The sequence below is a fragment of the Hypomesus transpacificus genome, chromosome 5 (genome assembly GCF_021917145.1).
Source record: "Hypomesus transpacificus isolate Combined female chromosome 5, fHypTra1, whole genome shotgun sequence".
In the NCBI taxonomy this organism is placed as follows: domain Eukaryota; kingdom Metazoa; phylum Chordata; class Actinopteri; order Osmeriformes; family Osmeridae; genus Hypomesus; species Hypomesus transpacificus.
In genome coordinates this window covers 648,884-663,804 of record NC_061064.1, presented here as the reverse complement: position 1 = coordinate 663,804, position 14,921 = coordinate 648,884, and the positions used below count along the sequence as shown (strand labels likewise).

At 45.2% G+C, this 14,921-nt stretch overlaps 1 protein-coding gene across 1 annotated transcript; it reads left to right on the top strand.

Annotated features, from left to right (window-relative positions):
* Positions 1-1,026: 1,026 nt before the first annotated feature.
* Positions 1,027-14,819, top strand: LOC124467720 (transmembrane protein 164). The gene is made up of 6 exons (XM_047020104.1): positions 1,027-2,612; positions 6,896-6,945; positions 9,507-9,573; positions 11,544-11,622; positions 12,761-12,861; positions 13,160-14,819. The coding sequence occupies exons 1-6, from the start codon at positions 2,175-2,177 to the stop codon at positions 13,364-13,366; spliced, it is 942 nt and encodes a 313-aa protein (XP_046876060.1). The 5' UTR covers positions 1,027-2,174; the 3' UTR covers positions 13,367-14,819.
* The last annotated feature ends 102 nt before the right edge of the window (positions 14,820-14,921 follow it).

Sequence of the window (14,921 nt, the reverse complement as noted above, 5' to 3'; positions counted from 1 at the left end):
TTGCATAAGCATTTTGGTAAATCACCCACATTCATTGAGGGGAAACTTGGTATCATTTTAAGACCCAAGACATTGTCTCTGCTGCCACTCACTTCAGTGCCACACTGAGTGAGAGTGGCACTCTCACATTTTTTGACAGATTTACTGACGTGAGTCCTCATTTCACAACATTTCCATTTGGTGATTTACTTTGTCCAAATTCCCCATTTCTATGGAAATGAATTCAGTCTCCCCTCTTTTCTCATTTGTATTTAAAGCTGCAGGCAGAGATTGCACAGCCCCTTTACCTAAGGAAGTGCCAAGTGCCAAATGTATTGATCCTACAGCTCAACAACTAACTAGAATTCAATATAAATGAGTCTGTGTACACCAAACAGTTGGAGGCCTTTAACACAGAGAGGGCTGTAGGTGGTTACCTAGATGTAGTTTGCCCTTCCCCGTGGTCTCCATCCAGCTGAAATGAGTCCAAGGCAATCCTCATAAACATTCCCCACCCACTGACTCTCTCACTTGTTCTTCGCCAGTTTAAAATTTCCCCACCCTTCATATCCAACTCCATTTATTGGATTAATATTGGATTAGTGTAGAATTGCTACAAAAGAAGCCAATTTCACACGAAACAAGTTAGTTTCTAAGGGTTGTTATACACACCGAGGACAAGAGCACAAACATGGGGTTGGTGTTTTCCCACATACGTTTAAAATCCACTGGGGGGCGTATGCACACTAAGTTTTGATTAAGCCTAGATATTATAGCTACAAATAACAAACTATTACGACATACATAGGCCTATACTTTGTTTCAATAACAGAATATTGGCATTAAATTTGAAGGAATATGTTGCACAAAACAGCAGTTATAGCCAATATTGCAACTTACTGAAGGATTTTTTTTCTTCTTCAATTTACAATCTTATATGATGTATATTATGACGAATAATTTGTAGAAAAAAAAGAAAGATAAGCTTTTTTGAGCATTTTGATTTGGAAATTACCCGATACCCGGCCCCTTGCTCTATAACAGACACTGCAGGAAGACGCTCCCCTGTATACAGGAAGTGCTTTACGACTAATTGGCTAGTTCGAGGTGAAAATCTGTATGGATTTGAAAGAAATAGGTAGTTAGTAACACGGGTCCTATTTATGTAGAGAAACAAACCGCGGAAACTACACGTAAAAAAAACAAGACGATTACCAACGAATCAAAAATACATCGATCCAGGACTTAATGGAATAATAGTGAGAAAAATACAACTAGCTTTGGAATGTGCCAAACCTTAAATAGATACCATATGTGTCGCGCCTGTTGATGGAGATCTAATTCGCTACTGTACTGGTCGAGACTGGGGGTTTTGTACTTTTTTGCTATGCGTTTTAGAATGTTGCATCTGAATAGGGCTCATCTAGATTTTCAATAACGTGAGTGTAGCTGGTTGGATTGCAGCATCATCCCACGGTTCTAGTCTCTAGCAGTTCATGCCATCTAGTCTACTGTATGCTTGTTAGTTAGCCACCTTATTGCTAGCTGAAGCTAATTATATAATTGGTTTGCAGCGTACTACCGCAAATAACCTAGCCTAGCACTACTGGGTCTAGACAATAATCGTAGCTCTAGCTAGTCCAGGAAAAAAATATATACACGCCTTCTGCTGGACTAGTTTATCATTCACGTGGCTGGTCATAACCTCCGTTATCAAACGTTATTTAACGGAGTTGATGCAGCTGTCCCGCAGTGCATTGGACGGCCAAGAAATAATGTGCTTTCTTGGCTTTACACATTAGCAACTTAAGTTGCCTGTTAACGAAGTTTGTAGCCGGGTTAATCTTCAGTTTTAACCGATAGCAGGTTATTGAAGCATTGGCTGCCTTAAGAAATCATTGAATCCTTTTAATGTTTCACTGATTTTGTTTCATATTTGCAAGCGAGCTGGCCAGCTAGTTTTTACAGCTCCAGTTTTTGATAAAACTCAGACAGGAACAACCTGTTAGCGCAAGCCTGGGACAGGAGACTGTTAACGTTAGCTATTTCAGCAAGCTAGCTTGTTAACGAGTTCGCTGGTTGTTACTACTACCTGTCAGTGTGTGGAATAGGACTGGGTTGTGTGGCAACTGCGGTGGATTGAGTTCTACCGCTCTGCCTCAACGGGTCAACCCTTAGTTGCAATCCTGCAGTTCATGTTTCGACAAGAAGTCAGTGTATTATCTTTTATTCCGTCTTGTTCGTACCTTTTCCAATACGAGAAGAGGAATATGTCTAGATACAACATCTACAGTCTTTTAGACTGGGTTTATGGTGGAGTGGATCCAAAGTTCGAGGGCAACGGGGGACCTGAATGTGCCGCCTTCCTGGCACCTCAACAGCGTATGAGCGAAAGTCTTGTCATAGTCCTGATTTCAATCGTGGAGATTCTCCTTGCACTAAGGAAAATTAACTTTTCTAAAGACCACAAATATGTCGCAAAAGATCGGACCAAGACAAGACAAGACAGTTTAGGAAAGAACCTTTTGCTGGTGGCTCTATGTATGACTTTTGGAGTAGAAGTTGGATTCAAATTCGCCACCAAGACTGTGATATACCTACTGAATCCATGCCATGTCATGACAATGGTGCAGGTAAGATGACCACAGTTCTTGAGAATGCATCAATGCTATTTTATTTGTGTGCACTTGTAAATACAATGTATATGGGTTTGTAGTTGTTATTCAAATTGAACTTTGTCACTCATATTTATGAATCACTGTATTTATGAATCACTCTTGTTTAAGTCAGATAATAAAACTTTAATACATTCTAACATTGCATACAGTCACTTATTTCGGCTGTTGTTGATCTCAACTCAAGGTAACTCAGCGAGCAAATTGGCTTTAATGTTGCTAGACTGATTAAGGTGCCATGGCCCTGGAGGGGAATCAAACAAGTGTTGGCTACATTTACATGTATTCATTTAGCAGACACTTTCATCCAAAGCAACTTCCAAGAGAATGCTTTACAAAAAGTGCATAGGTCAATGATCATAAACAACGAGATTGCCCCAAAACATTGTGGGTAGCCAAAACATGAAGCATAAAATTGTGAAGAGCAAATAAATGCCAATGGGAAGAAACATAAGAGCATGTAGTTAAACATATGCAAATTAAACAACATGAAACGACCTCAAAAGTGCAAGGCTAGACTTCTTATCACATGTAACAGGTTCTGTGTCTCAATTATCACATCAAACACAATAAACACACAACCAATCTGTCACATTTGATGGATTGAATGAAATTAAAACCGTATTCCATAGACTGCCAATTGTTAGACTTTGACATGGCCTGTTTGCATTAGACAAATATCTGATAAATAATGAGTAGAGGTTGTGGAGTTCCAACATCAACACTGTTCAACCTGCAGACTCTGTAGCCCCAAGAACTATGGTAGAATTTAATTCTTCTTTAATTATAATTATTTAGTTCGAAGACTTCCAAAGACTTAAAGGGCCCATTAAGGTCTTTGGTTACCTGGCTAACTAAACAAGCCATGTTTGCCTAGAGCTCCATTTGTTTAGGGAACAATAGCCTCCAAGACACATCCAGTGTCTTTCGGAAGAAGCCAATATCTTGCTGTAATGCACTTTCAGCTATGTTTGCCCAAGACATCACAGCAAATATGGATGGTAAGGAAGGGTGGGGCTCCCGGAAGTAGAAGCCATCTGTTTGTCATTAGCTTTGCAGAGGAGTCTGGACGAGCTCCTGTGTTTCTGCCTGGAGGTGGGGTAAGCCTTCTCTATGGTAACCAGAGCAAAGCAACAACAGAGTTCTTTCTCTCTGGTGCAGCTACACCCATGCCCTATGTCCCCTGGCAAATCTGTCTTTGTACTGTCATGATATGTGTTAAAAGACACTTCCTTTCACCGAAGCAATGCACAGCATCCACTTCATTATCCTGATTTTCACCTTATGCGCTGTATGTAGTATTTTAATTCTGTATTAAGACTGTGGTCCACAATATAAACGGTTGTTACTTCAGACCGCTGGCCATTGATATGTGGATTGTTTTGCGTAAACTTCCTGTTTGTTTTACTACACCGTTGCTTCATTGGACCAGTAGAACACGTTCTTTTCCCCCTAGCAGCAGAGCACCAAAAACAGCTTTCCTAGTCCTGCTGGTCTTGGAAGAGGCCTCCTCATCCCTCTCCTCCTCCTCCCTCTCCTCCTCCTCCCTCTCCTTCTGTTCCCTCTCCTCCTCCCTCTCCTCCTCCTCCCTCTCCTCCTCCTCCTCCCTCTCCTTCTGTTCCCTCTCCTCCTTTTCTTTTCCCTCTCAATGTGTCATCCACTCAGTTCTTTGTTAATCTACAAACCAAACACCTGAGTTTCTTCATAGCAGTCTCTGGTGATTTCAGCCATGCCTCTTTCTCATCAGCACATTTCTTAAATGTTCCACCAGAACTTAGTTATGCAATTATTATTTGTTGTCTTCTCTATATTGATGTTATTGGTGTAAATGGTATTTGTGCCGCTGCTGTGGCATCTGAATTAGCCTTCGGGGATAAAGTTCTGTCTAGTCTGATCCTTCTCCTCCGCTTCCTTCTCTTCTACCCTCTCGCCTTTCATCTCCTCCTTTTCTTCCAACTCAACTAAGCAGCCAACAACAGCTCTGCCCCTTAATAACACCCGAGATGACTGGAAAAATCATTTCAGAAGTGTCTCAACATGTTTGGTTGTGTTTGACTGAATGTCTACCTGGGAGCAGTTTACCTTCACACTCAAGGCAGTCACAGGGGGGTCGTTTATCTGTAATGTACCCAGAGGGTCAGTAGGACAGCTTGGGGATTTAATGATGCTGTTTATCTAAGCACGCATCTACAACATAGCAGAGCATACCATTACCTAGCAGGCCAGCCTCTCCGGAGGGGTTAACATAGCCTGGAGGAGGACAGGCATGGGCCTGTCGCTCTGGGCCTGTCGCTCTGGGCCTTGGTACCTGGTTGGTATGCAGTCATCTGCTTTGGCCTGTGTGCAGGTATACACCCTGTGATCACAACGTGATGTGGGATATATCCCCATTTGAATGTGCAGAGTTGCCACTGACATACTGTATGCATCCCTAGTTCCTGTTTTAATTATATTTGCATAATGGAACAACAAACAAAAGGCTGTTCATCAGTTGTAAAGAGTCTTATGTAAACGTGTGGTTTGGCACTACTTGTGAGTTACTGGGTTTCTTGCCGGGCAGGTTTCCCATGTTGTTCTTTCCTGGCGGGGTCTGTCGAGACCCTAGCTGTGCCCTTGACCACCTAGAGCCTGTGTGCCTGCCCTGCTCACTGTCAGGGAGAAACAGGCCTCACACTGTAGCTTTGCCCTTTGACCCCAGAGGCTGCATGCATCCCCTTATCCTGTGGCAGCCAGGCAGCTGGCTGGCTCTCTGCTCCGACAGTGAAGTAACCGGAAATGTTTGTTGGACTGAATTCGATATGTTTTGCTTTCAAAGCTTTTTTTCTTCTTGTGTTTGGGGTGGGCGTGGGGGGGGTTGAAACTTTAGTTTTTGCTTGCAGTGCGGGCTCTCTGAACATTGTGTTTTTTTTTTACTTGTAAAAGATTACTCTTGGGGTATGTATTGGTCTGAGGCTGCAGTTCCTTCCAGTGCGCTGTTTGGGGTGGTGGTGTCCACAGCTGCAGGCACACTGGCAGCTGGGGTGTCTGTCTCCGAGGGGAAGGCCTATCTTGGTCTTCTCACTACGGGTCTGAGCGGAGCAGGAGAGGCTGGGATCCGGTTATGTAACCTCCCCGATCAGCTCTGGTTTTACTAACTCATGTAGGATTCCTGCTGACAGCCTCCTCTCCCCTCTCCTCCTCATCTTTGCTCTTCTCCTTCTCTTCTTTCCTTGCCTCCTCTTCCATCCTGTTGTCTCCCTCTGCCCTTACTATCCCACCCCCTCCCCCGCTCCCTCATCTGTACCTCCTCTTCTCCCTCCACCCTTCCTACTACCCCTCTTCTTCTCTTCCTCCTTGTCCTACTTTCCCTCCACCACCTTCCCTGCCTCCTCCACCCCCAACTCCTTCTCCACCTCCCTCCTCCTCCTCCCCATCTGTCCAGTAGCTGTAATTAGACGGTTCTTCCTCGGCTAGTGGCTTCACGTTACGCAGATGGTCTGTGTTTACTTCTAGAGAATGCACCGTTCCCACTACCTACCTTTGCACCAACGCCAATCCCCCTCATGGCTACCTAGAGACAGGAAGCTTAGAGAGAGTGACTGATCCTTGTAATCAGGTTAGCTACACAGATCCCCCCCACACACACACGGGTTAAATAGCCCTTTAGGACTCGTTGAACTTGGCAGTGGCCTCACTAATCATCTCACCAAGTTCAATCACTAATCTAATTAATCTTATCTGGGATGATTGTGTTTTACTACACTTCCGATGGACTTCTCAATAGAGTAGATAAGACCCTTGGACATTGTACTGTGGCAGAGTAAAAACAACAACATCAAATGTCCTGAACACTTCACCACTGGTTCACAAAACAGATAAACAACAACCGCCCTGTCAAGAAATCATGGCATTGCACAGTGCACACTAAGGTTGATAAGGATAGTATTATTTCTAGCCATTTAACCCAGATTAGGAAATGATAATTACTTTACATATTAAGTTTGAGGAAATATTTTAGTATGTTAAGAATTGCTTTCATCTCATGGTGTATCTTACACGTGTATCAAACATACAGGAAGTTTGCTTTGCATATAAGAAGGCCTGTTATTCTCTGATGTAAGAGTTCTGATGGGGTTTGTAAGGCCTTGTGTGTTGATTAACCTGTATTATCACTAGGATTCATAACTCACAGAAATAAGTCTAGCATGAGAATAACTGCTGCATGACTCTAACCACTGATATTGTCTCATTTGCATTCACAGATTTTCCTTCTGGCCTGCCCACCATGTAAAACAGCCATGGTCATCTTTAGGTGAGTACATTCCACACACACACTCCACCTAGCACAGAGCGGTGGTTGAGCTATGCAGGAATACACTGGAGACAGTGACAAGTGCCACGGGCGGAATTGTGTGAGGGTTTATTTCAACCAACTGTCAAAATCCTTCTCAAAATAGCCTGTCACCCCGTCGACACTTTGTGTGACTTCTCACGCTGGCTTGCAGAAAGGGAGAGACCAACCTTTTACACCAGCAGAAGAAGCCAGACAGAGGGAGAGAGATACTAACCTTTTACACGCTCCAGATAGATAGATGGAGGAAGAGAAAGTTAGCGAGATAGATAGAGGGAGAGAGTGAGAGGGACTTGCCTTTTACACTAGCCAGATTGATGGAGAGATAGATATAAAGCGACTGACCCTTCAGCTCTGGGACATGGTTGCATTTCAGTCTGATTGGGCAGCCGAGGTTTTCCAGCAGTTAGTTTTAATCGATTCACTTAGGACCTGTCTGTCTAGCTGGCTAAGTAGGGGAGAGGGAGGCAAAACGAGGCCTGGAGACTGCAGTCATGGCTCAGAATATATACTAAACACATTAGTGGCTGCTGAACGTCTTTAAAGTCATGTTCTCATGTGGACCAGAGAGAAGGAAATGGATATCTGAGATGTTCCTGTGCGTCTTCTGAGCTCTGCCCAGCTCTCTCCTCTCCACAGAGGACAGGAACCCCTCGCTGACCACGAGTATTGATATTAGCCACTTTTTGGTTGAGTGCCTATTATGGTGGAGCACATTCTAATGTATTTATGAGGCAGAAACATGAAACTTGATGTGTTGTTCTTCGTTTGAATTTGTACTCATTTGTAGAAAGAGTTTGTTGCTTTTTTTGGTCCGGGGGGGAGTAATGTCTGCTTTCTCCAAACGATCAAGTCTGTCTTGACTTGCCTGCGGGAGATATTTCTCACCTTGCGAATGTCTTTTTATAGACTTAAGATTCAATCTTGACACATTAGGAAGCCAGTGTGGAATGTCTCACCTGTAAAAGACACGTTGTGTACAGCCAGTCAAAGACAACAATAATCATGAATCCACATGATGACGGTGTATCTCCTGCATGTCATCATCTGACGTCTCCGTGGTTACCAGCTTCAGGTGAGCGTCCCCCAGGGCTCGGCCCGCTGAGGGGAGGAAGGCGAAGCCAAGCTCCACACAGTGGGAGACATGCAGTTGTGTTGTGCTGTTCAGTCAAGCCTGAACACGCTGGCTGAGTGAAGCCCCCCCCCCAACACTGACAGAGTCCCAGTGCACAACTCAATAATGACTAGCTATGTAGCTAGTCAAGAGGAGGGTGACAGCTATGTTGCCTATTCCTGAACAAGCTAACAGCTGTAGCTAACCGTTGAGCTGGCTAACAGCTGAGCTAGCTAACACATCTAACCACCGGCATGTTTAGAAAGTGTTGAGGGAGTAACTGGTCTCTAAGTGGCAGAGGCGTTCCTAGAATGTGAGTTGTTTGGTGCCCGGTGGTTTCCAACGCGCTGACGCAAGGCGTTTTGTTTTCTGGACTGACAGAAACAGGACAAGCCTCTGGCCTGTGCGCTCAGGTGTCGAGAGACCTGAGCTGTTCTCCTCAGTTGTCCGTGAGAAACGGGAGCAGAGAGCCACAACGGTGTAACGTGAGACGTCACAACAATTTGTTGTGTGAATAAACTTAAATACCAAAGTCTAAGAGTTTTAGTTACTCTACCCAGACATACGCTACATTGTGTGGATTTTGGTTGTTTGTAATTTTGTAACTTTTGAGGAATTTCCTGTTACATTTTAATGTTTGTTTAACTGTCAAAAGTGTTAAACGTCAAACGCAATCGTGTGGTCAACTGCCGCTTTCCTGAAGCAGCCCCATCCTGCCGCCTAACATGCTGGTACACATTGAGAGAACAGAAAAGGGGAACTCTCTTAGTTCTCTCTTAGTCCTTCTCACTTTAGACCTCATCGTGCAGGAAGACACACAGTCCCCTTCTGACGGAAAACAATGGTTCCAGATACAATGGTTATTCATAGTTGTCAGTGAATATAATTGTTTAGATAAAGGACGCAGGGCACCTTTTTATGCATCCATCTTTCTATTCTCTATCGTTTACATAACTGCACCTAATTGCTGTACATACTGTGTGCAGGGTCTTAACTATATGATGTACCAGAGGTTTGGAACTGGGTGAAAAAGAAAGATGGGTGCTGGTGGGAGGGGAGGGGAGTTCAGTGGGAAACTGGCCCAGGGCCTGACACTCTCACTGGGGAAACTGGGAGAGCGTGGGCCTGGAGCCACACTAGCTGGCCCTACTGTGTTCCCATGGCCCGGGTCATTGTACTGGGGAGTCGGGGGAGAATTCTTCCAGCGGACACATTAGTTACCACAACGACTCACCAAGGTGTCGTTTTCCCGACAGCAAAAGTAAAATGGCTTTAGAGAACTGTAAAAGTGGGTCATATGCTTAAAAAAACCCACAAGAAAACGAAGGGAAAATAATGCTGCATCTGTTCGTGTTGTTGGTGTGAAAGGTGTTCTAATCTGTGTTCTCCCCCCCCCCCCCCCCTCAAGGCTTCAGGTCCACATGCTTAACGGGGCGTTACTGGCTCTCGTCTTCCCTGTAGTCAACACCCGACTGGTGAGTAATCTGGACTCCTGAACTGTACCTTACACCCCTACACTGGGCCACTGAGGCCATGGGGAATGGGTGGAGCTCAGTGGTGGAGCATTTTGAGACTTCAGATCAAGGTTCGATTCCCCCTCTGTACATCGAACGTTCCCTCTCCTCGTCCTTCCTGTAGCGCAGGGGTTCGTCGCTGCCTCTGCGTTCAGGTTGTGTTCCTGTACGCAGCCGGGAAGACGACACTCAGCTTTCTCATTCCAGATTTGTTATTGTCTCACTCTCATCTCACAGCTCTCAGGTCAAAGTCACGTTCATCAGGGATCTGAAGAGAACATGAGGGGGAAAGCAACTTCAGATCAGGAGGTCGCAAATAAACACAATTATTGCTATAAACTTACTCACTGATAGTCAACCTTTTGATCAAGGTCTTTAACCAGAAAAACTACGTACACTACGTACGTAAAAAGTACGAAAAAGGTATTCCATTGTCAAAAATACCTAAAAGCTCTACACTCAAAATATCCTTTTCCTTGTCCTTTAAAGACAAGATCACAAAGGTAAACAATCTCTAACCTAGCGCTGTTTCCTTATAGCAGTAGCTGGAACATCAGCCTGAAGACCAGCGGACAAGGAACTAATTAATTGCGGTGAAGTCTTTTCAAGAAACCTTGCCAAGTTGTTTATCGTCTGCTAATGGCACTGTCTGTCAAGGCCTGCTGTCAAGTGTTGCCGTCAACTGTATGACATGGAAAGGAGAGGGAGTCTTAACAGCAGTAAAGACAAAGGCAACTTACGTAAGCCTCATTTAGTGGCTTTCCCCTCCCTCGTATTGAGCACGCCTGAATCCCCCCCAGTCACTGTCCACCAATCACAGCCTCTCTTACTGCCTGGCAGCCAGTCCAACACGTAGCTTTTACTGTGTTGTCCTGGTAACCCCGTCACGTGACCGTGCTTAGGAATCCTGTTCAAAGTAGTGTCTCTCCAACAGACACTTGCCTCTGGAGGGTTTAAAGAGAGAGCTATTCTAGAGATCCGAGCCATGTCTGTCCTCAGGCAGACTGGTATTGATTTAGTGTGTCTGCACGATTGATGATGTCATAGTGAACTGTTCCAGCCAGGGGCCTAATGAGGTGGCCCCTTGAGATGAGAGTACAGGATTCATGTCCAGGAAAAGAGATTAAAACCAAGTTATCCGCATTTTGTCCAAAAAATCTTGTTTAATTCAGTGACATGTTACATAACGAAAACCAAATAAATCCACTTTGAGGACAAAATGAAGCAACCCCCCCCCCCCCCACCACCGTAATGCATGCAGTTAATGAGCATTACACAGGCTGCGTTCCTGATTCCATAGGGGCCCCTGAACTGGAGAGTACAGTGTACGTGTCCTGGGTAGGGGAAGTGTAGGTTGTATTCCTTCATTCCTCAGGCCAGGCTGGTGCTGTGGGCCTCCCCTTCTACCCTCTTCCTTCCTGTTGGCTCCTCCCAGCGAGTCCGTGGCCTCTCGATCCTGTTTGTGCACATGGCAGGGCTGCACATGGCAGGGCTGCAAAGGCAGTGTCGCTACACCCTCCTTCTCTCACAGGTTCCCTCCTCTGGGAAGAGAGGGCTCTGGCAGACAGTCCACAGCGACGTCATCCAATCACCTCACGTACCGTACGCGATGATCTGTCTGATTGATACTTGATATCTTGTTTTGTATTCTTTTAAGACCGCACTGTCCCTCGGAAAACCATCCCAAGTTTCATTCGAACCCTGCGTCTTTCTCTTGTGAAGTGCATGCCTGACCCTGTAATCAGTGATGATTGTCACTACGTAGTTGCAGGGCTGTTTTTCTAGCCACGGGAGGGGGGGGGGGTCTCCAGACTGCTGGTGAAGTAGAGGTAGATTCACTAGATTGTAAAGTGCTACAATAGAGGTAGATTGACCAGATTGTAAGGGGTACGGGTAGATTCTAAAAGCTGTTGTCTCTGTTTCCCTTCCAGCTGCCGTTTGAGAAAGAGATCTATTACATCCAACACTCCATGCTGTATCTGGTCCCTGTTTACCTGTTCAGGAAAGGAGGTAGGCTCCACTTGCTCTGCACACTGGCATCAAACTGCGTCCTGGTTGTGTGAAGCTCCAGCGGGGACATACTGCCACCTAGTGTGCAGAAGTTGCTAATATTTTCTTTATTACTTGTGGTCATTATCATTCATTAAATCTTTGTTTGTGTATACTCTACCTTTTTAACAATAACCTACTTGTGGACAAGAAATTGATTATTGGCAATAAACACTAGGTTGGCTTCACGGAAACAAAGTCGATTGTTTGGACATTATAAAGATTCCCACCCCTATTGGACATGGAAAGTGGAACGGTCCAGGCCACAAGTCAGAGAAAGGCTCTTTTTAAAACATACAAAAACCTCCCCGCTATTGAGAGTTTAGATGCCGCAGAGCGGTAAAACACATGTAATGAAACTCAGATGTGAATTAGAGGATGGAAATTCTGACGTAGTGCCCCCCCCAATTTTTTAAAACAAGACAGGAAATATCCTGCTCGTTCTGCTTCTGGCTCCACTGGTCAGAGGGAGAGAGGGAGAGAGGGAGAGAGGGAGGGAGAGGGAGGGAGGGAGAGGGGGAGGGAGGGAGGGAGGGAGGGAGAGAGGGAGAGAGGGAGAGAGGGAGAGAGGGAGAGAGAGGGAGAGGGAGGGGGAGGGAGGGGGAGGGAGGGAGGGAGGGAGGGAGGGAGGGAGGGAGGGAGAGGGAGAGGGAGAGGGAGAGGGAGAGAGAGGGAGAGAGAGGGAGAGAGAGGGAGAGAGAGGGAGAGGGAGGGAGAGGGAGGGAGAGGGAGGGAGAGGGAGGGAGAGGGAGGGAGAGGGGACAGCTGCAGAGGCCTAGTGCAGCCATGGTGCTGGGGGAGAGAATGAGTTTGGCACTGGGCCTCTTATCATTAGGATGTCAGGGGATTCAGGGAACCATGAAGGGTGTGATTTGTTTTCTCTGCCTCTCCTCCCCCCTGCCCCTCCCTGCTAACCGATCGTAAAATAAATAGTCACTGTCTATCCAGGACAGTACACTTGCAGTAGTAGTTCCATCCATGGTTGTGTAACAGTAGTTGGGGCAGCCATCCTGCCAGCTGTGGCTGATCCAGTGTGTGTGTTCTCAGCCCGTGGCCATGCTCTCGTCATAAGGCTGGTGTTTGTGCTTCCTCTCTGCAGGCGTGTACAAGCCAGAGCCTCTGGGGGACATGTGGTGGGCACTCCTCTCCACTGGCATCCTGTTTCTCTATCACTTCCTGTTCCTGCAAAGCCTGGGCCTGGTAAGACACACGCCCCCTGCTGGACACCAGCTGCACGTTCATTCTGAAAATGATGTCGCTTTGGAGTATTATTAACATAAGGCTGATTAGAAACTTGCTTACTGTTTACCTACAAAAAAAATATATATATTATTCACCTAAATAAATAATAGAATATAATGATATGTAAACACAAATGACAGTCAAGTATGACTAGACACGTCTGAATTCTCTCTGATGTCATAATGACGCTTACAAAACTCCCCTAGGGAAGCCTTTGTCTTGTCTCCTTGACTACCGTGACCGTCCTTGTCTCCAGGTGACGGAGGTGAACCTGAACAACATGCTGTGCCCGGCGGTGTCAGACCCGTTCTATGGCCCCTGGTACCGGGTGTGGGCCACGGGCCACCAGACCCTGCTGACCCTGGTCCACGGGAAGGCTCTGACCCTGCTGTCCCACCACACCGGCCCCACCTGCAGATACATGCTGGACACGGCCCGGCTACGCAGCAAGAAGGTCGACTGAAGACGCATGTCGGCAGACACCTGTGACACACACACACAGAGACCTGGGACACACACACACACACACAGAGACCTGGGACACACACTGCCTCACTGTACGCTGCTCTTTACTGCAGGTAACACACACACACTGTCGCTTTGAATAGAAGCGTTTAGGTGAATACACACACTGCTATGCTGCATATAACGCACACACTCACACTGATAGAGCCTTTCACTCCAAACACCTGTTCTGATGTTGGAAAATGTTATATCAGCATTCTTAATGCACCATGTTCTCCTTATCATATTTGTTTTTACAATGACAACAAAACACCTTTTCAGGGTCAACTGAAACGCTGTCATTCTAGTTAGCGTTCCAGCTGGCTTGCATACGTGCTCACACAGCGTAAAGACTGCTTACGTGTTAGTGTGTGGATAGCCAGATGAAAAGAAACTGCCTTTTTTTCCAAGAGTTGTGTTTTCACAAATTTATACTGTCTTAAGTTGCCTTTTGTTGAAGTTATATTTGTTTGACTGAGGTTATATTGGGTTAGACTGAAATTGGTCTAACCCAAATGTCACAACTGTATTATCTTTGTAATACTTTCACTTCTTAATTTTAGCTAGCCATGCCAGTTGCTATTATATGTTTGTATCTCATAGACATCTCAGATGGCTGTTTAATGTCAACAGCATAATTGTTCCAAGTCATTACTATGATATGTAATGGGTGATTAGAAGCAATGTTCAAGAAAATTGTGATCAGTCTGTTACAACCTCAGGACCTTGGAAGGAGAACCTTGGAAGGAGAACCTTTCACCTTGTGTAGCAAAGGTGGGTAGAGTTCTCCCCAGAAGGCTGAGGGAAGCGGAACATCCACAGGGAACCTGTACCCCTGTCTAGAACGTCCCCTCACGGTGGATAACGCTATTTATTAACCCAAACTGAAGCAAAGGAGCAGGAGGACTGTACCTTCCGGTACTTTCTTTTAGTCATTTCAGAATCAATACTCTGCTGAGAGACCCATGGATGTTAAAAGGGATGTTTAAAGGATATGACCTTCAGATAAATGTAGATATAAATGTAACAATGTATATATCATACTGACATGAAACTCGGTTTTATCGAATCGTGAACTGGGCTTGTCATACGTTGTACTTTAAATCTACATTGGTAGCGTCTTGATCAATTTCAGTCTAAGTACTCCATATGTTATACAATCACATTGTATGTTTAATGTATTGGATAAACTGCTACCATTGATGTGAGAAAAGCTGATAGGGAAGTCTTTTTGGAACCCTGTTTTAAGGGATGTAATGAGCTCTCTGATTATTGGACGGCGAGAGATTCTATTGTTCGTAACTGAAAGAGAACACGTTTCAAAAGAAAATGAGATGTTACGTTTTTGTACTTTTTACCAGGTTAATGTGCTCTTGTTCTGTAAAGAGAATAAAAAGGTGTTTATTCCTTTGTCTTTGCGTCACTTTGGATTAAAGCGTCTGCTAAATGAAAAAAAAAATGGTAAATCAACATCATACAAAAAAAGGTCCATATAAAAAAACACCAGACACGTT